At 42.9% G+C, this 24713-nt stretch overlaps 1 protein-coding gene across 21 annotated transcripts in view; it reads right to left on the bottom strand.

The window, feature by feature from the left end:
• TCF20 (transcription factor 20) overlaps positions 1-24713 on the bottom strand; it is a 185340-nt gene that overhangs the window by 39624 nt on the left and 121003 nt on the right. For all 21 annotated transcript variants that reach the window (XM_083400248.1, XM_083400252.1, XM_083400258.1 and 18 more), the window contains one exon: positions 17010-22754. In XM_083400248.1, coding sequence (XP_083256374.1) covers positions 17010-22718 — 5709 coding nt within the window. In that variant the 5' untranslated portion in view covers positions 22719-22754. The remainder of the gene's footprint in view (positions 1-17009; positions 22755-24713) is intronic.

Here is a 24713-nt window from a genome sequence, read left to right as displayed (position 1 = left end):
AACGGGATTAACTCGCAGTCCGTCTTGGTACCTGGCTCTCGCTCCAGCATGGAAAGCAGAGGGCAAGGAGGCACTGAGTGTAAAAGCAATTCGTCTGGTGAAAACCCTCCCATGTCCCCATTAAGAAGCAGAGGTTCTTCTGCTAACTAGATTTTTAATTGGCTTTAAAGTCAGGCATGCTCTGAGAGAAGATGTTGTCATCAGAACTGCGGAATTACCCAGCTGCATTGATCTGAGATTTGGAACTGAGAAAGAGATTTTATACGGTGTGGGCGGTAGATAGCGGAGAGGGAAGCCTCCAGTTTCCTGTTTACTTTGAGTTTCCTTATTAATGATTCGGCAACCCTCTCCAGACATAAAATTTTAAAGATACAAAATGAAGTTGGATTGCAGTATGAAATAAAACTAGTGATTAAAAGAACAGTTAGCTGTGTGTGGTTTAAAGAGATGGGGACAGCTCTAATACTGGAATTGATTATCTTGGAAAATTAGAGTGGATACCATCTCTACCCCCCCCCCCTTAAAAACAACAGATAAGAGATACAACTTAAGTGGACTTTGGCCAAAATGCAGTTGTAAAGATGAAAGGAATTTGGAGCCATGGAGACTCTGATGGTCATTAATTGAAATGAAAGTACTCCAAGATCCCCTGCAGCGGAAGCTGGATCCCTCTTTCTTGGGCTGTGAAAATTTCTAGACGGTGATTGAGTAGTGAGAAAGAGTGGACTGTTGGATTATGTTATTGTCCAGAAACACCAAGCAAGATGAAAGCACGATGGGAGGGAACTAATGAGATATTTTGAGAATTCCCCAGGAATAGCCCCACCCCAGCTAAGCTGAGAGATCACAGCAATTGGAGGAATTTCAAGAATGGGACAGCAGATAAAGGCTAAGGACTTTATAATTGGACATATTCAGACTGATACATGCAGAGAAAAGGAAAGTAATAAGAGCACCTCATTTGAAATCCTATGGAAAGTTAGATAAGGTATTAACATGAATAGTAATCTCTAAAAATGCAGCTGTTATCTTAAGGATTAATATTCCAACTGAAATGTAATTAGATGTTAATAAAAATATGAACTGCAGCAATACAAGAACTGGATAAAAAACACTGATCAAGGAGCGTGAGAAACCACTTTGATTAAATTGGATAAATTTGGAAATAATTGGAATTATCTTGATATTAATTGAAATCTGTATAACTGGCAAAACTGTGGTAATATTGGGTAAATATTGGAAAATTAATAAAAATTCATTATAAAAAAGTCGATTAGAACAGGAGTGGGAAAGCTTTTTCAGCCTGAGGGCCCTCCACTCTCAATACACAGTTATTTAAACTTTGCCTCTACTTCTCCCCCCCCCCAACCAATTTCTGGTTTTGAAAAAAGATCCCGTTCATATGAATAGGAGCTTTTTTCTGAGCCTGTTTACCACAGAGGGTGTTTACAATTTTCAGGGGTGCTGACACTTGGGGAAGGCTAACCCTTCTCTCCCCAGCTGTCACTTCCAAAAATCACTCCCCCAGTGCAGCAATTAGCCTCAGGAATAAAAGTCCCATTTGCGTGATTACTAGGATTACCCTCAACCACCTACACAAATGTACTTTCTACTGAACTATAGCTCCACCGACTGTGCCCGGCAGAACTCATCTGCTACTGCTGCCAGCTCCCCTGCTGTCAAACAAGTCTCCAATCTGACAGATGCTGCTGCTTTCCAGTCTACGAGCACCATAATAGCTCCAGCTTCTCCACCTCCTGGGACCTGAAGCCATCTGCTTCTTTCAAGAATGAATAGGGCACAAAGCTCCACAATCTTGGCAAAAAGAAAAGGAACATTTCCAGAAATGAAGCGACCTAACCCTTGCCTTATATCAGAGATTTTGACATTTAATTTCCAAGCACCACAACTTGAGAGTGACAACTATCTTCGACTTCCTCCCACCTGGTAGCTTGTGCATTGCACTAACCTCTTTCATCAATCCCAGCAACCAGGATAGACTTTCTTTTTTAAGTATTTGCTTTCGTAACAAAAATGAAACAGTATGTAACAACATAAACAAATAACTAATGTATAGTAAAATGCACTGGTTGTATCTATGTTGTTCTCTAGTCTAAAACACTTGTTCTTCCCTTATGACTGGAATTATCTCTTTTTTTTGTTTACAGTCATCCACAGTGTGTATGGCCAGTAGTTGCCAGTTACCTTTTATCCAGTATTGGTCTCTACAGCTACAGCAGGCGCTGTAACCTTCCAACAGTTTGACTTCACCCCAAAAGGCACTCCTGAGACAGACAGATGCCGACAACAACATGCAGTATTAGAAACGCAGATATTTAAGCGAATCGCCAAATGGCACTTTTAACCTAGGTTACAGTCGCCACAACGGAATGTCTATGAGTCTTTTTTTGTGGTGGAATTCATTATCATTATCGTCGTCATCATCATCATTATTCATTTCTGTGCCGCTTTATGTTTTAAAGAAAAAAAATCTCAAAGTTGTTTACAACACAAAACATGAAATAAAACAACCCAGAATAAAACAAATTCAAGTTTCAAGGAAAGTATTTCAGATCCTTCTCTAAGTAACATTTTGATTTCCCCATATTTATTTATCTGCTTAATTTGTATAGTTCGCCTCTGCATATGAAAACAGGTACATGACTGTCTGCAGTCTCTCCAGCAGTGCAATGATTTTTATTTTAAATCTTCTTTTGAAATTAAATGTGAGGAAACTGGATTATTATTTTTTAATTTTTTGGAAACTACTAGACTGGGGGTCAGCAACCTTCCAGAAATTGTTGGTCTCAAACGCCTATTAATCCCAACCAGCATGGCCAAGTCTAGGGGCCAAAGGTTTTGATCCTTATGCAACAACAGTAGCAAACACTGTAGCCTGCCAGCCCTATTCAAAGTTTTGCAAAGCAAGCAACATTGTGCCACAATCAGAATTTATGACAGCAACAGGAGAGCTACAGTTTCATGGCTCTAAAATGTTCTGCCCTAAGTGAGCCATAATCAAACAGCATTATGTGGTGCAAATTGAGAATCTCACAAGGCTGACTATGAACAGCAAGCACAACAGGTACCAACTTTCAATACATCCTGACAAGTACCTTGAGGAAAGTTCTTCCTCTTCAAACTACCTACAACTGATCCAAAAACCAAAATGTGGGGTAAGGGACCACAATGGGTCAATAGCAGATACCTGGACACCATCATATTAGGGAGCAGCAACAGAAACAAAAAATTAGGCAGATATCCATTTATTCATTCAATGTTTATCCCATCCTTCCTCCTGAAGGAACCCAGGACATTGTTGATCTAAACAAGTTAAATATATACTGTATGCATGGGTTATATTTTATTTATCCATTGCTTTTTACACAGAGATAAGTATCATAAAGCAACACAGCAAAAAAACAAAACATTAATACTGTGTTTATAAAAGGGCAAATCTTAACCTTCCCCTAAAGATGAGCACTAAAAAGTAAAACAACCCATAACTCACTAACCTCCCAAGTAAAAATCAAAGGTCTGAGTAAATAGATCTAGCTTGGCGCCAACAAGCAAGCAATGATGGTGCCAGGCATGCTTCCCTGGGAAGAGCATTCTACAACTGAGAAGCCACCACTGAGATGGCCTGTTCTCATGCTGCCACCCTCCACACATCCCTCAAGAGAAAGCACACAGATCCAGGTCTGATTAGGTTCATATAGGAATAGGTATGGAGGTCCTAAGATACAAATTGCATTACAGATCAAACCCAGCATTTTAAATTGAGCCCATTAAGTCTAAAAGAATTGACAGGCTAAAAATGTAATTCTCCCTTCTACACGATACCTGTCCTTTTGTTGTACTAAGCAGTAAATTATGCGGGGGGTTTTAAAAAAAATACAGCGTATGTAGCAAAAAAAATTTTAATATGCAAACAGGATGTACATAAACTATAAAGACCACAGAACAACTTCACACTAAATAAAAATATTGCCTTAGTATGCTACGCACTGGTTACTAAGGGGTACTTCTAAATACTAATGTGGATAAAGAAAGAAAAACACTATGACATCACAATTAGCTGTCATTCTAATGTGATACATCTAGAGATGTGAAACAGACCAAAGGGCATACAAGATGACAGGAAGAGGTCAGCAGAAGCAGTGGTAGACAAACTACACACTGAGGAGACTGTTGCTTGCCCAGGCAACAGACTATCTGAACCATTTTTCACTGTGTACCTAGCTTCATGACCCCACAATACAGCAAGAATCAGAAACACTGAAGTGGAATGTAACAGCTTATCTAAGCTCAGCTTCATGGGTAAGGAAGGGTTTGATGATCCCAAACGAGTCTAATGTGTTGTTACATTGTTTATGTCTCTAACACTATGCCGAACTACAAGTCTACTAAAAATGACTTAGAGAAAGAGTCCTCTAATAACAATTTTTCAACATTACACAATACCACTGAGAAAGTACAGAAACAGAGAGATGCATTTCCACGAAGGACCTTTGTAATATTTGAGTTGTGATGCTCAACACAATAAGGGGCACCAAAATTAATGATGAAGCACTACTGGAAATAATAGCATCTGAGTTTATATGAGTGCTCTATCTGTAGTGGCTTATTCACATATTCAAATCATCACCTGATGGAGTAGTGTAGTCAACAAGTGTGAACAGGCTTTCAAAGATTTTTATTTAGAGGTAATAGGCAATTTTTCTGAGTTTGCTAAGGAGCCTCAACAGTTTCAAATCTCTTCTTGCATAGGCTCAACCCTTCATCCTATGCTTCAACCAAATGTTTCCTAGGAAACTTTTAAAAATCTACTCAGCTTGTAGGGTATCTTTCAAAGCAATGGTTTCTGAGTGGAAGTGCCTATTATTCCCAGAAACAATATTTCAATAACAACTGAGCTAGATGTGAACTTTCACCTGCATGCCCCAGGCAATTAACAATTGAGATTTATTACAAAAAAAACAAAACACAAAAAAACCACACCAATACAATTGAAGTACCTTAATCAAAGCAGAGGAGCAAAATAGATACCCTAGGGAACCAACACTAGAGTTCTTGGAGGGTCTGTCTGAGTCCTTTTTAAACTGTGAGGAAAGAGGCTGGTAATCTGGAATGTGTTTCTTATTGATTCACATTTTGGGACTCATTACAGCAAACGTCAGATTGCCTTTCCCATTACCACCTGGTGAAAACATGGCTATTACAGGAAGCTTTTGATAGTGGGTACAGTAATTTGTAACTCCTTGCTATGCTTTTGATTACTGGTATTGCTGTTATTACTGTCTGCTGGTTTAGGTTTGGGTTTATTGCTAATTGTTATTGTTGTTTTACTGTGCTTCTGGATTGCTTTTAATTACTTGGATTGTTACCTGTCTTTGATTTTATTTTAGGAAAGAAAAGTGGGATAGAAGCTTTACAAATAAATACAGTTGACTTGCAACCTACATGTGTTTAGCATGTGCAGTTTCAACCTTATGCTGTTGAAGACTGGCCAGTTGAAATTGCACAAATTAAATGCACAGAAGACACAGAGTCCTTACTGGGCTCTGGGAGGCCCTCGCAAGATCAAACAACCTCAAAGGAGCCTGCTAGAGCCCAGCAAGTCAGGCAGATAACAACATCACTTGTTGTGCACCGGTAAATGCTGCACTATGTTTTTACGGGCCACTTTCTGGTTTTTAAGGATTGTTTTGACTGTATGTGACTTCAACTTTACACAATATCCCTGGAACAAAACCCGTATGTAAGATGCGAGTCAACTGTAATACAATACCTATAATATTACACCTACCCCCTATCTATCCATGTTTAATCTTACAAACTGTCCTACATCTAAAGTGACAGCAGATGGCAGCAACCTTCTTGAAATGCAAAACACTGAATTAAGCCAAGGATTTTCCCTTCTTTGGTTTAGGAATCTCCTTACAGCATACAGTATTACAGCCACAGATTCGACAGAGAAAAGAAATTTCACACTGTGATCAGACTTAGCCTTTCTGCTCTAAAAGTACTGAAAGTGCTTTGGCAAGAACTCCATAAAGGAGGGCAAAAGTAAGAGAATAGATAACTGGTTAACAGGCCTCTTCCTTATAATACATTCCAGTAGCAAAATATGCAAGTCAGCTAGAGTGCTTCACATGCTATATATTTAACAGGTATGCATTACAGAACACAATGCATAACTGTAATTTGAAGCACATACATACATACATCTATTGACTTGTCCACCACAATTAACTCCTGCTGATAAAATGCTATTTTCCCCAAGCTGAAACACTACTGCATTAAATGTCATCTGGAAAGGGCCAGGAAAGCAGAATTTATTTCAAAAAAGAGGGGGTGCTGAGTTCATTCACAAGATACAGATATCACGAAGAGGTTCTATATGGCAGAATTATAGACTGATATGAACATAACATTCCTGAAGTGATAAGGAAACAGAGTTGTCCAGGCAATTATTTCTGGACACTGAAGTGATAAGGAAACAGAGTTGTCCAAGACAATTATTTCTACACCCTGGAAATTTAGAGTGTAACATTTGGGATTTGGAATATTAAAAGTTAATCAAGGATTGGGAGCAGGACAAAGAACAACAGGTCTCAGATATCCCAGACCTACAGTCTATTGCTCTTATTCCTTCCATCAACAGAGAAATTACTTGAAGGATTCCATCTTTCACTCGCTATCCCCCCAAAACAGAATATTGGTCAATACCTTTGTTGCCCCATCTTTAATGTTATTGTTACTGTAACTATTTATATGCCACCTTCCAGCCCAAAAAACCCCACCCCCTGGCAACAACTCATTGAAGCACCAAAAAAGGGGACTTTACAAAATTTGGAACAAAATCTTAACGTTTCAAAAATATTAAAAACTAAATGCATTCCTGTTCCTGCCAAAAAGGCAAAGAGAAGTCCCCAGAAAGATATGAGAGAGATCTATAGTAAAGATTTAAGCAACAGGTCCTCCTTCAAGGGTCTCAGGCAAGGGGATGGGGCAAGGCAGGAAGAAACATTTACCTCTTGATGGTTCCAGCACGTTCTCCCTGAAGGCAGTTTTGGAAGGCACTACTGAAAATACATTAATTTAAACTTTGATTTCTGCAGGGGAAGGTCTGAATGCTAAAGCTTTGAGCCAGAAATTCTTCTTCATAGCATGAGTTTGCATAGTATGTTATTCATGTGATAATTACAGTTATCACTGGTTGACCTGAATGTGTGAAACTGCTGTCATCAATTATCACATGACTTACCATCCAAGATCCTTGCCTCATATGCTTAAAATCTATTTTAATTTCTCTGAAAATCAGAGTACATGTTGCCAAATTAATCCCTTAAGGAAACAGGAAGTTTACAGTATATATAAAAGCAGTACTACACTCACCCATTTCCAAAAAGCTGACTGTTAGTGAAATAACTCAGTATTAAGCCAAGCAGAAAAAGCCAAAGAAAAGTCAACTGGCTACTTAGAGACCATGCATTTTCTGTGTTCTGAGACTGATAACTGATAAATTCATCAAGATTCAGGACGAGAGAGATACAGAGGGCCTGCTTGCTTTAAAGGAGCCAACCATACAGGAGCCGCTTACACTCGTGTAAGCGGCTCCTCTCCCCTCCCGCTTTGCTCCTTTAAAGAAGCAGGCACTCTGTCCCTCTCTCCTCCCCATTCAGCGGCTCTTCTCCCGCTGGAAACCACGGAGGAGGGAAGCATTCGCTCCGTAACACGCACAGACATTTCTCCTTACTTTCTAGGAGGAAAAAAACACGTGTTATGGAGTGAAAACTACGGTACTTTTCTTTCCCCTTCGGAAGCAGGAGGGGGGGTGTGCATTTTACCCACGCTTGGGAAAATGTTGCCTATCAGTATCTCCCTGGTCTGTCCGGGAAGTCAGCCAGGGGAGGTTACCGGTAAGCAAGCTCTGAGAATTGTGAGAGGGGCCAGCCTCTGTGGAGGGGGCTTGCAAACCGACAATCTCATCTGTCCCAGCCAGCATGGCCAATGGTCAGGGCTGATGGGAGTTGTAGTAGTCCAGATGCAGCTTGTCACGCTGGCCACGTGACCCGGAAGTGTCTGCAGACAGCGCTGGCTCCCGGCCTACAGAGTGAGATGAGCGCACAACCCTAGAGTCTGGCAAGACTGGCCCGTACGGGCAGGGGTACCTTTACCTTTACCTTTAACCCAACTTTATCCAGCTGGTTGGAACATTTCTGCATTGTCCTTTCGCTTAAGATAAGGCACAGGAAATAAATATATGGAACTCTTTGTTTATTTTTACAAACACAAATGTAATTACCGGTCAGTACCTTCCACTGGGAGGCCTGCCCACTTCGTCTCCTTAAGTTAAATGCAGGGAATACAGAGATGGAATTCTTAATGTGTGCAAATCTGATTCAGTAGCTGTGTCTTCCATTGGGAGGCCAGCCTAGACATTCCCACAGAGAAGTGCCCAAAGGTAACAGAAATTTACTCTCATCACTTACACCACTGTAAGGTAATACCCTTTGATTAGCACATTAATGATGTCATTCTATCTGAAAATTCCCTGACCCTGTGAGACGAAATTTGCTTTTCACTAGATTCTGTGTAAGGGAGACTGCATGTTCTAATAAATAATGCCATGTTCTCCTGCTGTAATCATTAATATTTACAATGTATGAGGAAATTATAGGACATTAAGAAATAAATTGTATTGTTTTCAACCATGTATATCAGAGTACAGTCTAAATTGTGAATATCTAAGAGCCATGACAGCATATTAGCTAACATTTTTCTTTGTTCTATTTTCTTATATGACTAATTTTATATTAACTTGTCTCTTAAATAAGAATTTTCCTTTAATAATATGCTTGAGTTTTTCTTTAGGACGTTGGAAGCTCTACCCTATACAGTATTACATAAATCTCACCCCATTTATGCTCCTAGGCTACTTCTTTATAAAGCTGTCCAGTGTTAAACAGGAAACAAGTGCCTTGAATTCATATCATTCCCAAGTATTTCAGTTTGTTAGGAATGCCTTATCTCCTTGCAGCTAAATCCATAACAAAAGTGGGGACTGCTACCCTGAGTTCAGGTGCCAATGTGGAAAGCTAGTTACCTACACCTATTCTTGTGTGTTCCCTCATTAGTGAGCCAGAGCTTAACACATATTACAGGCTCAACTAGACTAGTCCCTAGTTCAGAGCTTTCCAAACTATGTGTCGCGACACATTAGTGTGTCTGCTGCAGTGTGTAGGTGTGTCTCGTGAATGCTCCCCATGCACCTCCTGGGGCTGGAAAGGGGTTACCGTATTTTTCGCTCTATAGGATGCACTTTTTCCCCTTCAAAAATGAAGGGGAAATGTGTGTGCGTCCTATGGAGCGAAGACGCCATAGCCCTGCGACCCTCTCCCAGCTGGAGAGGTGACACGCGGGTATGGCAGGAGCCTCTTTAGCTGTGCGCCACCTCTCCAGCCGGGAGAGCGCGCGCGGGGCTAAAGAAGCCATAGCCCTGCGACCCTCTCCCAGCTGGAGAGGTGACATGCGACTATGGCAGCAGCCTCTCCGCTGCACGCCTTTCTGCTGCTCCCCGACCTGCTCTTTGGGGCTGGTGGTGGGCTTCTCCCCGCCAGCCCCAAAGAGCAGGTCGAAAGGAACCTGAAGCCTGGAGAGCGAGAGGGGTCGGTGCACACCGACCCCTCTTGCTCTCCAGGCTTCCAAGGTAGCCGCCTGAAGGCGACTGAACGCACCTTAAACGGCACCTTGTTTTAGAGGGGGAAAACAAGAGGGGGAAAATTCTCCCCCTCTCTGCGCAGTGCCTCCTGCAGCTTCGCTGAAGGGGCGCTGGGCAGAGAGGGGGAGAATTTTTTTTTCTTGTTCTCCCCCCTCTAAAACAAGGTGCATCCTATTGTCCGGTGCGTCCTATGGTGCGAAAAATATGGTAGTTTAACCTCTGGTTTGCTAGTAAAACTGAATTACTGTGTCGCAGAATGATGAATGTCTAAAAAGTGTGTCTCTAACATGAAATGTCTGGAAAGCTCTGCTCTAGTTAATGACAACCGACTAGACTAAAGCAACGCAAACTGGGATGACACTATTTAAAAAGGACAAATAGCCCCAGATACGTTCCTCTCCTTGGAAGTAAATTCAACATGCATAGGATTGGTCTGCACAACTGCAATTTTAAGCAAATTTACAGCATAATCCTATATATGTTTTCTGAGAAGCAACTTTGAGACTCCCAGGTAAGTGTGTATAGCATGCTGTATTAAGAAGCAAATCCCACTAAACCAAATGGGACCTATTTCCAAACAAGCATTCTTAGGTTCCAGCTGTAATAAATATTCCACTTAGCCTCATATATTTCTCATGAAGGCTGGGTAACCTTTTCAGGCACTCCCTTGCAGAAAAATGGTGAGGGTCACATACTGGCACAAAAGCCAAATGTATGGGTGAGTCTCCCCTTCTCTCCCTCTCCCCTTCAATCAACTATTAATTCATTCATTCTCTCTCTCTCTCACACACACACACACACACACACCAATCCATCACCCCTTCACTCATTCAGTGACCTGTTTCTGCCACACATGGCAGGGACAAATAGAGGAGAAATGGCTTGGAGGAGATCAAACTGAGGAACAATATGATTCTTACACACAAAATAGTAATGTTCTATGGATCTTGCTTTATTGCTTTATTGATTCAATCTAGAGCAGCCACCGGCCCTGGGGAGGAAGGCCAGGCTTGGTCCCACCCTCAGCTAGGCCTCACCACTGCCCTCCTTGTGTGCTGGCTAACAGAAGCTCCCATTCAACCAGAACAGATGTCAGGCATGCTTGCTAGGAAAGGAGATGGAATGGGCTTTTTGAAATGTCACACCTAATACACCTTGGTGGAGCATCAAGCAAACACTCTACCGCTGTGAGCTGTGGCTGGAAGCAGGAACTGGTGCTGGATTAGAGAGCTGGATAGACCATTCAGAGGCTGGCAGGGCACAAGGCAAGGGAATCATTCTGTTGTGCCAACTGGAGGGCAATCAGAAATACTTTTCAGCAATACTTTTGGAAGCAAGACTAGTGACAGGTTTCAGCGACAATATTGGCACAGCCACAGCTTTTGCAGAAGAACTGGCACCAAATCTAGTAGCAGGGGTAAAAATGGTGGCACAGGTTACCCACATGTGGTCTAGTGACCATTCCTTGCACCTGCCTGTTCCAGTACAAATGAAAACAAAGGAGGAAAAAACATGAATCCTTTCTACATTATTTCCCCCTACATTCGGGTGGGTGGAGGGGTGTAACCAATCAAACACAGGAAGTGAATAGAAAAGGGGGCATCTTTGTATCTGTCATATGTATGTCTGAGCTGCATATCTGGCATTTTACATACCTCAGATCAAAATCTGACATTTGCACAATAGAAACATTCCCCAACATGTATTTTAAGAACACAAGCACAGTAAGTTGGTGGGGGAATCCTGTATGTGTATATCTGGATGGATGGATGTTGTCCTGTCGACTTCCGGCTTTGGTTCAGCCCACAGTTGGCAAGTACCCACAGAAGGTAATCCACAAGGGAATATAGCCCTCAGGCTGAAAAACATTACCCAATAAAGTTAAGCCACACTACTCACATACAGAATTCATGGCTTCATGAAATATTTGACTGCTCAGTTGACTGGTATCTCAACACTAACACCCATGTTGTACTATGCCTCAAGTACTTTAAACCCATTTTTCCTATGTTCTATATCATGCAGTGATAAAACCGGATTTCAGGAACCTTTTCTTCTTATGGAGGGGTGGTATATAAGGAAGATGATGTTTTATTTAGCAATAGATCTTGGAATAGTCTGGTTTTAAATTTGCCTGTACCCCAAATGTCGTGACTAGTTCACCTTTGATAGGATATTTTCACACAAAAATACCTTAAATTTATATATAATACAAATGGGATCACACTGCAGTTGGCACACTCCTGGATGTCATTAAGTGTTAAATTCCCCCACACAACAAGTTTAAGGCTACAATCCTACAAGTTGGCATTAGGCCAGATAAAGGGCTATAGGAAGCAACGTAAGTGCTGATCGGCTGGCAGAGTGGGCAGCCTGCCAACACAACAGCATTTATGCCACTAAAGCACTTCGGTACACCCACAGAAAGCTCTGCAGGCATGTATGTCCCACTGGTGGCATTCCACCAGACGTGGGAGCTGGGGCAATATGGGACACTCAGAGGGATCAGCAGGGGAAAGAACTATGGGACATTATTAGGGTCTGTAGGTTCCTACGTCTCTTGTTCTACTTGTATGCCCCCAAACAGCCACCCAATCTACACCAGCCCTTGCATCAACAATGGGGGGAAGGGGGGGAAAATGGGAAGGAGCTGCCCAGTCTGGCTACATGTCGAAAAATTCAGGGATGCACCAATAGAAGCTGACAGTAACTTAAATTTAGTTGGCGTTGTTCACCAATATAGGGCTGAAAACTGAAGAAGCATTTGCTTGGGGGCATTTGCCGAATTCATCTGGGATTATGTGTATTTACAGCTGAATATTATCCTTCTCCAAATTTTGGACATTTGCCGTAATATATCTATGTAATCTGTGCATTAAAAGGACTGGAGATTCAATGACAGCACCTAGAGAAATTTTCTTTATTTGGTATGAACAACAGCAAAATCAGCCTCAAGGAGAGTTACACCGATCTTTTAAAAACAGTAACATTTGACTCCAGGAGTAACTACAACATGTGTACTTCAAACAGTTTACCACTTCAAACAGGAGTAACCTACTACTGCTCCTCTTTGCTCAGCCCCCACACACCGAGAAGAACAGTGTCTATCCCAGATGCCCTTGCACTAAATAAAAATGATGCTAATTTTGCAAAGGACATGAACTATTTAGGGTCAGAAAGAAAAAGTAGTTACATTCTCTTCCCAAAGTCTTGTATTCAACTAAATTATATTCAGAGTAGACCCACTGAAATTAATTGACCTAACTTGGTCATGTTCATTAATTTCAATGGAATTACGTATACTCTGAGTAAAACTTTGTTAACTGCCACCCAATTAGTTTACATAATTGCCTTTATCCCAGGGAAAACAGCCAACTATAGCTGGACTTTATGGCATTAATTAAAAGCTAAGTAACTACTGTACTAGGCAAGTGTGAACCTTACAATAGTAGGAGTATGTCAAACAGGAGTTCCAGAACTAAACTGCCTATGTGAACATAACCTTCGTGACTGTGGAGGCACTTAATCTTGCAACTATTCATATAACTGAATCAGAATGATCCTGTAAGCATTCCCGCAATACCTATAAACAAAAGGAACCAGAATTCCTCAAATAAAAACACTCCAAAAATCTTCACAAAGCCAAGAGGCTGTGCAACCCCTCCTCCACAGCGGCATGTGAATTGGCCCCAATTGTTGATTCCAGGTAGAGAAGCAAAAGTGAGTCCCAAAGCAAGAAAGCTGTATGAGGTGCACAGTGGGGAACAAACTTTAATAATTGTCTTTTTTAATGCTGATTTTAATGTATGCGTTTGATTTGTTTTGGGATTAAAGGGTTGTAAGTCGCTTTGAGTTCCCATAGAAAAAAGTAACTAATTCATTTAATAAATGAGGAGGAACCACCTAAAGGTAGGGCAGGAGAGGGGGAATTGAGGCATGAAAGGGCAACAATGAGAAATTCAACCCCTGGAGGAATGTCACAGGGCTTAAGATGAGTAGAATTTTATGTGGGAGATGGAAGGAGAACGAGGGAGAATGATCTAAAACCATGGTTTCCAACCTTCCCACCCACAGTCCACTTGAAAACGGCTGAGCATCTTGGTGGACTTAATGATTTTTCTGCCTGTTGTTTAGCAACTGTAATGCACTGTGCCTTACAATTTTATGGAATTCAAGCTGTAATGCAATAAAAAAAAAGAAACAAAATAAGCAATAGAAATACAATTAAAATCAATATGAATATTTAATGCTATAGATGTGCTGTCTGTTGTCTTCAGCCACAATTTCCAGCATGGATCACCGGAATGAAGCATGTGTGGTCTGTGGACTGCAGTTTGGGAACCCCTGATCTAGACACATGCTAGAGAAAGGAAGGGGAACAGAGTAGGCAGTGACCTGACAAGCTGTGGCCTGAGGAAGCAGTGGGTGGTATAAGGACGTGGAGTTGGAAAAGGAGGGTTAGAGACAGGAGGCTCTAGGTACTTTACACAGAAAGGAAGGGAGCAGCCAAGAGGGCATAGGGTTGCTATGTCCCCCCAAAGACATTCTACCAGTTATGGTTTCTGCTGTCGCTGCAGCACTGTGAGCCTGGCAATTAGTGGGATAGGGGCACAAAGACTAAGAAGCACCAGAGGTGGCATGACTGAATTTCACATATCATGATTCATTTTAAATTGCTAGCAAAGTTATGGTTCAGGTGCCTGTTGATTCTGCTAAGCACAAAATATTTGGTAGTGCAGTTCAGCTGAAACCTAGGCTGGGTTACCTATCAGTATGTAAGTTGGATTCAATGGGATAAAGAATATGATTTTATCTGTTGATCACATTCAAATTAATGAGAGATTACTGTCCCGAGAGAAAAAAATGCCCTGGAAGATCTCATTCCTTTCCAGTGGATGATTTATTTCAAGAGTAAAGCATATCCAGCACTTCGCTAGCATCACTGAGCCATGATCACTTCTCTGCCAAAGGCAGGGAGTTCAGGTTGAATGCTTTAGTCTCAATAGAATGAGGCCATTAAAGAAGCACCAGTTAGGAAGAAGGATGTAAAACTGCATACATTTCAAGGTTCCAGACCTCCATCCACCTTACACTTAGTGTTACATTCACAGTTTTATTCTGGATTGTTTTCTTGGATGTTTTCATGTGTTTAAAATATAAAGCAGTATAGAAAAGAATAAAAATAAAAGTATAACAACAACAAGAATAATAAAATAACAACAATAATAATTTCATTGAAAAAATCACAAGCAGACATTCCATGGTGATGACTGTAACCTAGATTAAGGCGCCATTTGTCAATTAGCTTATATATGTGAGTTTCTACATGGGTGGCGCTGTGGTCTAAACCACAGAGCCTAGGGCTTGCCGATCGGAAGGTCGGCAGTTTGAATCCCCGCAACGGGGTGAGCTCCCGTTGCTCGGTCCCTGCTCCTGCCCACCTCACAGTTCAAAAGCACATCAAGTAGATAAATAGGTATCTCCCCAGCAGGAAGATAAACGGCGTTTCCATGCGCTGCTCTGGTTCACCAGAAGCAGCTTTGTCATGCTGGCCACATGACCCAGAAGCTGTCTGCAGACAAATGCTGGCTCCCTCGGCCTATAGAGCGAGATGAGCGCACAACCCCAGAGTCATCTGCGACTGGACCTAACGGTCAGGGGTACCTTTACCTTTTATGTGAATTTCTAACACTGCTCTGAGGCAGATAACTAACTAGAAAAGCTCAGAAACAGATCCAACAACCTGCCCCGTAATCTCCCACTCACCTTCCATGGTAATTGCATCTAAGAGAGTACCAAGGGTTCCTGAATGCTTCTCTCCACTATCCCATGCTGTTAGCCTGGAGAGCCCTCACTTGCACTAGTCCCATATCATATCATAGTCATATGTCATAGTCCCATTCCCTCCTACACTCGTTGGCATATGGCTGAGCTCAGAACTAGAATGCAGTTACAACCTGAGCAATAATGTGTAGAAGGCGGCAAGCTAGTAAAACAGTTTGTAGGCTACTGAATGTCTGACTTACATGTGAGACTATTTAGTCTGTGTTTAAAAATAAAGTAGCAGAACTTTCTGGTGATCAAAACAAAGCTGATGTTGAATTCAAAGCAAGAACAAAATTATAAATGAATAGCACCCTAAAAGTCTTAGAAACATTTGATTTCCTTTATGAGCCATCATATTCACTATCCTCAATTGCTTAAATTATTTATGTTTCTTTTTTTGTATAATCTGAAAATAATGAAGCGATGATACAAATAAAAGCCTATTATTGGAACAGGGGAGACAATTTTTTAAATATAGCACTAATATGTGTATGGGGCAATGAAAATTAATTTCAGCTTGTTTAAGCCATAAGCTTAACCTCAGGTGGCAACACAAAATAGAAACTAGTTCAACTAAGCCTTTCTATTGCCTCAGGATGTCTTTCGGCATGTGTACCTCTCATTCCATTTTCTGTATCAGATACAAGTCTTTCAAATATATAACTGACGAGTTTCACTGTGATGGAAAGAAGAAAATACTAGGGTCCAAGAAGCATAAAGTTGTTAAAAGACAGAAATGGTAATAGAATTGTGTTCTTGCAATTAATCGTATTTTGGCAGCTAGCTATCCCTATCGGTTAAAAACCATAGTTGGTACCTTGGCTCCCACCCCACCCCCCCGGGCCACACAAAGTCACTAATATTCCTAATAGGGACCAGAAGTCAATGCACAAGGCAATTCTGTAAATGCCAGTCTAAAATTATACTACAAGTAATGTTGAGAGCAAATTCCAGCTTACATATATAAAGGTAAAGAGACCCCTGACCATTAGGTCCAGTCGCGGACGACTCTGGGGTTGCGGCGTTCATCTCGCTTTACTGGCCGAGGGAGCTGGCGTTTGTCCGCAGCTTCCTGGTCATGTGGCCAGCATGACTAAGCTGCTTCTGGCGAACCAGAGCAACGCACGGAAACGCCGTTTACATTCTCACCAGAGTGGTACCTATTTATCTACTTACACTCTGATGTGCTTTCAAACTGCTAGGACGGCAGGAGCAGGGACCGAGTAACGGGAGCTCACCCCGCTGCGGGGATTCGAACCGCCGACCTTCTGATCGGCAAGCCCTAGGCTCTCTGGTTTAGACCACAGCGCCACCCGTGAGGCCATACCTAATCCACACAATTACAATGGCACCACCGTTGCCAAGGCATAAGTGAAGGAAATAAAACCGGGAACACAGGAAACACCAAGCTGCCTGAAAAAGAAACATCACAGCATTATTCATTTATGGTACTCACCATCTCTTTAGCTATTTCCACAGCTTCTTGCAGCCCATAAAGCCTGCCACAGACCAGGTAAATCCCATTGGCCCAGAGAATACAGCCCTCGTGGACCCAAAATTCATTGCTGTCAAGAGGTAGTTCAGGAATTTGTAACTCCAACTCAGGACCACCTTCCGAAGTGGACATGGGGGGTTTAGAGTCCAAAGGAGCTTTTTCACCAACATTGCTACCCTCAGTGGTTGCCTTTTTACAAGCAGCGCCTCTCGAAAGGGAACGAGAGGCCCCAGCACAGTCCTCTGAGCGATGCCGTCTCTTAAAGCGAGGGTGGGCAGTGAGGCTTCTCTGCTCCTTTTGTTGCTGCTGCTGCTCTTCCTCCTCCTCCGTATCTGTCTTGGAACCATTAGACGCACTTTTATGTCGTACTTTGACCTTATTCTGCATTTCTGTGGCCCTCTTGGGAGGGGGATTCTTGGGCAATGTGGCCGCATAATCCTGGGGATAGAAAGGTCCAAAGAGATCACCCATGTTGCGATAGCTGGCCCACTTGCCGCACAGGCAACAAACCAGGTGGCCCATGACAGAGGACTCTGTTACTACAGGGCCCTGTAGCATGAAAGAGGAAATAGGCAGTACTTTGCTCTCAACATTGCTGGGAGGTGGTGTTGATGACCTCTGCCCTTTTCGGCCCCTCACCAGCTTATTCTGCTCCTCTTCCTCTGCATTAATTATTGTGCATACAGCACCTATCTCACACTTGTTCACTACATGAATATAAGGGAAAAAAGACTTGTTCTTGTTATCAGTTTTATCAAGAGACTGTGTGGCATATTTCAGTTTGATCTCTGGTTCCTGGGGCTCCACAATTGGAGCAGCTCGTCTTGGCTTCCGCTTCCGTGGCTGTGCTGTAGGTTTCCTCCTCTCCCTTCGCTGTCTCTTGGGTTTAGGTTCTCCACCTCCTGCCTCCTCTGATGGCTGCAGCGCTTCTGGTACTGATGGAAGTGGTGGAAGCAGCAACTGTTGTTGAGGCGGAGGCGGCGGCGGAGGCGGCGGCTGCTGCTGCTGCTGTTGTTGCTGCTGCTTCTTCTGTTTGTTAACACTACCAATAGGCCGCCCCTTCTTCTTACCAGAAGGAAAATAACCCTTTGGAGGAAAAGGATCTGGCTTGGGTGTCACAATGACTGCATCTCCACCCTTCTCTTCAGACTTTAGATTTGGTTCAGGAGTCAAGACTTTGGATGGAGAGACTGTTTTTAATTCGGAAAAGCTTATAGATCCTGCCCCAGTTAGTGAGCCATCTGTTCTTCCCTGACAAACAGATTTTTGTGAAGGTGCTGGGATCACAGTAGGCACTGGGGCCTCCTTGACAACACTTGCAAGTTCAGGTGTCTCTTTTTTTACTACCTCATCTCTATCCGCATGCCATTCTTCAGAAGATATTGTCAGAGAAATTTCACTAGTCAATTCTTGGCTCTCTTGATCCAGCACAATTTCTTCTTTTATATTTTCTGCTTCCATTCCATGATTGGACACATTCCCACCCTCTGGTGGGCCACTCTTCAGTGACAGAATGTCATCAAGGGTGACTGCATCTGGGCCAGCTTCAGCACAATTTGAAGAAGCACTCCTCCGAACATTAGGGGATGTGATTTTTTGAACAATAGCTTCCAATTTTAACCCACGGCCCTTCCGTGGAGGCAGAATTTTTGTTTTAGCTGGGCTTGTGAGGGAAACAGCAGAGCAATTTCTATTGTCAGGACTTGGAAGATTCCTAGGAGATTCTCCTTTTGAGAGTGACTTACTAACATCTTGGCTTTGGGAAGAATGGGCATAGGAGTTGAGTGTTTTATCAGCTCCATCCTTTGATGAAGTGAGCAGGCGTCCTTTGTCTTCAGTGCCACTATTCTTCATTTCCTGCAACTGCCTCTTGCTGGGAATAGGAGAGATAAAAGAGCGGACTCTCCTTCTCATGATTAAAGGATTTTGAGAAGACTGCTCTTCTTGGCCCGGAATCCTTACCATGGCATTGCCAGATTTAAGTACATCTCCAGCATCTTCACGCTTGTGTGTATCACTATCTTGAGATGCAAATCTCTTCTGACTAGTTGCTCCTAGAGAGCCACTGTTTTTCCCAGTAGTCACCTGTCGGGAAAGATCCCAACCAGATTCTTGTTGCTGAATCTTTTGATTCAAATGTTTAATTTCAGCACACTTATTTTGAAGAGACCCATCACTCCCTAACAAGCAACGGCTTGTGTCTTGGCTGACAGCATCATGGTAAGAACCAGAATGGAGATACATCATTCCATCCTTGTCATTTTTCAAAGGACTCCTTACTCTGTCCAAGAACTGCTGTTGCCTTGGGCTCTTTCTTGCTGTCTCCTGTCTATGTTGAGCAGCTGCAATCACTCCCTGGGCAGAGCTGCTACTCCAGTCTTTGTATTCTTCCTGTTGTTGTTGGTACAGCTGCCTTTTGTAGTGGTACTGGGAATTCAGCCCCTGGTTAGGATCACCAAAAGCATGAGATCGAGCATTAGTGTGATAAACTGAAGCCAACGATGAGCTTTCAGAATTTGGAGGGAAAGGAGAGTGTAAGGAACCCCGGTTCACCCTGTCAGAAAGCACCATATGTGGATTCATGTGGTGAAGATCTGTGCCTGGACCTCTGCTTCTACCTGGTGACATCTTTAATTTGTCTGCCAGATCATGAAACTGAGAGGGAGATTTACCTCTCATTCCCTCTCGGCTGCTTCCCATTCTGCCGGGTCCTCGCCTGAGCTGTGATCGGCTATCTTGTTGCAAAAGGTACTCTGCTGCAGAATCAAGAGCTGCAGCTCCTGGGCTAGCATTGCCTCGGTAAGACTCATGCTTAAAACTTGCAAGATGACAATGGTCTCCAGATTTTTTATTGTTGAGATTGGCAGAGGTCTTGGCAGACTGTTCAAAATCTTCTTCCTTGATTTGCCCACTGTGAGACTTTAGCTTTGGTTCCATGGTCACCAGACCACCAGGAAGGATGACTGACTGACCAGGAGTTAGACGGTCACTCCTTCCACTCCTGCCATCAGGACCCATGTGTCCCACAGAGTGGGGCCCAGGTTCTCTAGCAATCTGCCTCAAGGGTGATATATCACAAATAACTGATCTCCTCTCAGAGAGTCCTCCACCTTCATGAGCAGAGGATTGGGACTCTATCTCAAACTTTCGAGGCATGGGATAGTCTGCTAGATTTATCTGTTTCATCTCAGAAGTTGTGCCACTAGACTTTCTATCCCAGTGGCTCCAGTGTGGATTTTCCAAGAGAGAGCCTATGCTTTTGTTTAAAAGACCTCTATTACTTAATTCATTGGCTTGATTGATCAGGACATTGGGTCTCATGGTACCCTCGAGAGTTCCAGTCATCCCATGATGATCTTGTGCATTTCTAGAATATCTTCTGTCAGGGTGATGGTGATAGCCTTGCAAAACTTCCTGCAACAGACTAGGAAATTTCTCATTCCTGCCTTTTCGCTCACTATGCCCTGGAAAATCCCCTTTATCCTGACCTGAAGGATACTGAGGGAAGTTGCCAGCATTTCTCTGCATACTAACCCCAATATTGTCTTTGTAGCTATACCTCAAACTACCAGGGGATTTTGAAGGCTCGGTTCTGCCCGGAAAACTGGAGCCAACAACAGCATGACCAAGCTGTCCATTCCCATCTCCGTTGTGGTTAGTGCTGCTGTCCCCACTTTTGCTCCCCTTACTCCCTCCTTGTGGCTCTTGCTGTGGTCCCAGAAGCCCAGTGTCTTTCATCACACTGGCAGAAGATGGTGCTTGAGCACCTGTGGAAACATCATCTTGTTGCTGCTTATCCTGCCCACCTGACTTTTCCACTCTGCCCGTCATAGCTTCTCGTGAAACTATCACACCAACTGCCTTTTCATTGACCTTCGGGGGTGTCTCCACAGCAACTAAGGCCTCCTTTTCATCAGGAGGAGAGGCCACTTCTTCCTCATCTGCAGGGCTGGTGCTGAGCTTTGGAGGCTCATTTTGAGATGCTTGTGTTGGTGATGGGTGGGATCTCTCTAAATTACCCCCCTTGTAGGTGGTATCAGAACTGGTACTCTGACCGCTCAGTTGTCTCACCCTCTCGCCTTGGTCCTCCGAACTACTGGAGCAGCCACCATCAATTGATTCTGCCAGAGGAGACTTGAGCTGTTCCTCTGCTTGGGAAGAGCCTTCTGAGTTTGTGCAGCTATCAGCCTTTTTAGATAGTGAAGATCTTTTGGAGTTTTTCTTCTGAGGTGCCAAAGCATCTGAAAGTAGCATGTGCTGGACTGTATTGGGAAGATTTGCCACTTGACTACTTAAAGCACTTAGGCTGCTTAGTCCTGGATCCGTAAGCCTCTTTTCCTGCAGTCCTTCAAGCCCAAATCCCTTGAATCCTCCACCCTGAGCATTGGGACTTGGCATCATGGATGGTGTTGGACTAAGCTGAGGCATCATTTGTAAAATGCGGTTTCTAGAGGCTACAGGCATGTTGCTTTGTCCACACTGAAGGTTCTCACCACCTGCCATGAGAGGAGATGGTGTGGAGCTGCAGCTTGGGGACTGAACCACAGAGGCAGCTGGTGAGGGGTTAGATATAGGACTAAAATTCTGGTGGAACTGCATGGGTGATCTCACAGGAACCTCAGCCTGGTTGTACTGACCTACTTGACTCTGAAGAGACAGTTTGGTGGCAGTATTTGAGTACTGCATTATATGCTGTGAGGGAGGCTGCTGCTGCTGCTGCTGTTGCTGCTGCTGCTGCTGCTGCTGTGACTGCTGTGCCTGTCCCTGTGCCTGCTGACTGCCTTGGGGTAACTTTGACTGTTCAAAGTTCTTCATTGGCTGTGCCTGAAAGGTGTAGTTTGACTGAGTTCCATAAGTTTGCGAACTCGACCCAACAGCATGTCCTTCATACTGTGAACCAGCATTCACACTGTAACTGCCATCATAGTTCTGCCCAGATTGGCTAAAACGCTGAGGAGAAGGAAAAGAAGAAGAGGAAGACGCAGGAGGCTGATAGTGTTGGCTATACTGACCCACTCGCAACTGATAGCCAGAAGCAGAGGAAGGCAGAGTTGAAGGACGTTGCATTGGCTGCATATGAGATGTGCTGGAGGCAGACTGGCTGGAGGCTTGTGGCAAAGGCTGATGAGACTGGTAGAGCTGTTGTCTCATCTGCTGAACCTGTTGCTGCTGCTGGCTCGAACTTTGCTGCTGGTACTGAGCACTTCCAGGGGAGAAAGGACCAGTATAATCCTGTTGATAATGGGTCACACCACTAAGGGATGAGTGTTGCGTTTGAAACTGACTCACATGACCTTCACTCCCATACTGACTCCCAAAGCTGCTCCCTTGGGGTGGTCCATAGCTCTGTACTGGCCCAGAAGGCCTGCGCTGAGGAAGCTGCTGCCCTCCGGCTGCCACAGGATCCTTACTTGAGGCCATATAGTAGAATTCTCCTGCTTCCTTTCTGAAACTTTGATAGCTCTGATGTCCAGAGCTCTCACCAGCCATTGAGGCAGAACTGCCTGCTGCTCCACGGCGCCCACTGCTGCTGCCACCTCCTCCAAAGCTCTGGAACATCTGAGCCTGCTGGCGGGTGCTAAATTCTTCTAGACGGGATGCACCATGCACTTCCTGTGGGTAGTTCTGCTGGTTTCCGTGGTAACTGCTTTGCTCTCGAAAGGACTGCATGCTGTTCAGCTGCAGACTGACAGCTCAGCAACCCGCCTAGAAGAGAAAAAGAGAAAAAGAAATTAGCAAAATAATCCCTATTTCCCAGTAACGTAAGTAGTTTTTAATGTATATTTAAAATCACTTGTAGCAATTTCAAACTCAATATGTCCTCTTGCTTTCTTGTCCTATTATCAGCAGTTTGGCCTGCTATCTAGGAAACTAGACCAGAATGTCAGCTTGATTGTATGTTACAAGGGTACTTAAAAAGATTTTACTAGCTAACTTTTCAACATCTTGTTTGGAGGAATTGTTATGAGAGATGATAGAAATACCCTTTCCCAAACCAGCAATGCTGTACTGTTCTCAACAGCATCCCACATCAAGAGGCTTGGACTGATGAAACTGCAGATATTTAAAATACATAGATTTCTTTTCCAACAGGCATATACAGATGAGTGTAAACACTTAGAGCAAGAAAAACAAAAGACACAAAGAACACACATGTAAATGTCAATTAAGATAATGAAGAGATCAGACAGTACTAAAATTACAAGTGAGGGGACTGTTTTTAGAAGGCTATATTCAGAGAGGGCATAATTTTGCTAAAATTGGGGGGGGGGAGGAATTGGGGGTTCTGGATTTCATGAAGGACTTCCTCTTCTATATTTTCCTCTCATAATTTGAGTAATGAGCTCAGGTAAACACATCACTCTTTGTCACAACACTGCGCCTATGAAAGTAAAAGCAGAAGATATGAATTCGTCTGTAATTAGGTGAATTTGCCAATTTATATTACCAAATGCCATAACTGTAAGACAGGTGACTCCACCATGATGTTTGTATGCAATGCATTTCAATTTGTTTCCTTGTGATTTGGTAAGTGTTTAATTCAGGTTCCAGATTATATCTGTGTACAAAGGCTATAAATGTGGTTTCATTTGTATAATCATGGCACAGAAACAGTATTTGTTGCAAGCTGTCAGTAGATGAGGCAGATAAGTTGCAACTGTGTGGTGTTCCTTTAAGGGGAATGGTTTGGGGGTGACACACGGAGAGGCCTAAAATTTCTCCCCCCAAATTCCTATTAAGTATTATGAATAGTGAAATCAATTGGGCTTTCCTGCTTTTTTATTCCCTTTCTTTGCAGTTTAAGAAAGCAGGAGTTAAGTGTGTTATAAGAACAGTTCATTAGTTAGTAAAAGTAATCAGTATGTAAGCATCAGTATTAAAGAAGTCAATCCTCCAAGAACCATCATTTCTTAGTTGTTGCAATAAGGTATGGAACATTAAAAGAGTAAGGGCTGGCTGCTAATGAAACTAATTAATTCCAACTAGCAGTCAACATGCACAATTAAAGCAGACCAATTACTTTATCTGCTTAACAATTACATTCTTTGTGAGGTATCACAAGAATAACAGCACAGCATGCAGGTGTGAAAACATATCCATAGGCTAAAGAAGTTGAAGAGGTTGCTATGAAGCTGCACTGACAGGGGATACGCAGGCAAACAAACAGGCTGGGTGAGGAGGATCAAAACACTCCAACTCTTTTGTGCCCAAAAAGTGGGTTGCCAGAGGATGGAAGGCCACTCCCCTGTACCCAACATAGAAATACATAGGATGACAAGGAGCCACTGCTGAACACTCTTTGGGCCAGCTTCAAATCCACCTAACAGACCATCTGGTAAAATGTCATTAAGACAAATATCATGAGAGACTTCGTCAAAAGCCTTGCAGGAATCAAGTCATACTTACTAGGTAGTAAGAATTGTGGAGCTGAATGTGACTTACTTTTTAGTAACTATGCTTTGTACTGCACCTCATCTCATGATATGGGCAAGCCATTCACATAAAATGGCAAGTTTATCTTTTGCCTGTTGAAGGATTCAAACATTGTTATTCCTACTTCAAGGGACGAGGGCAGGTATATAATTTATTGTTTAAAAAAGATGTGTTCATCATCAGGTACATATTTCATGCATACTTCTGTAGTATAATCAAATTACTTCCCAA

The sequence above is a fragment of the Podarcis tiliguerta genome (assembly GCF_965153285.1).
Source record: "Podarcis tiliguerta genome assembly, chromosome: 10".
In the NCBI taxonomy this organism is placed as follows: domain Eukaryota; kingdom Metazoa; phylum Chordata; class Lepidosauria; order Squamata; family Lacertidae; genus Podarcis; species Podarcis tiliguerta.
Note: the sequence above shows the minus strand (reverse complement) of the source record. Positions and strands in the feature narration are given on the sequence as shown.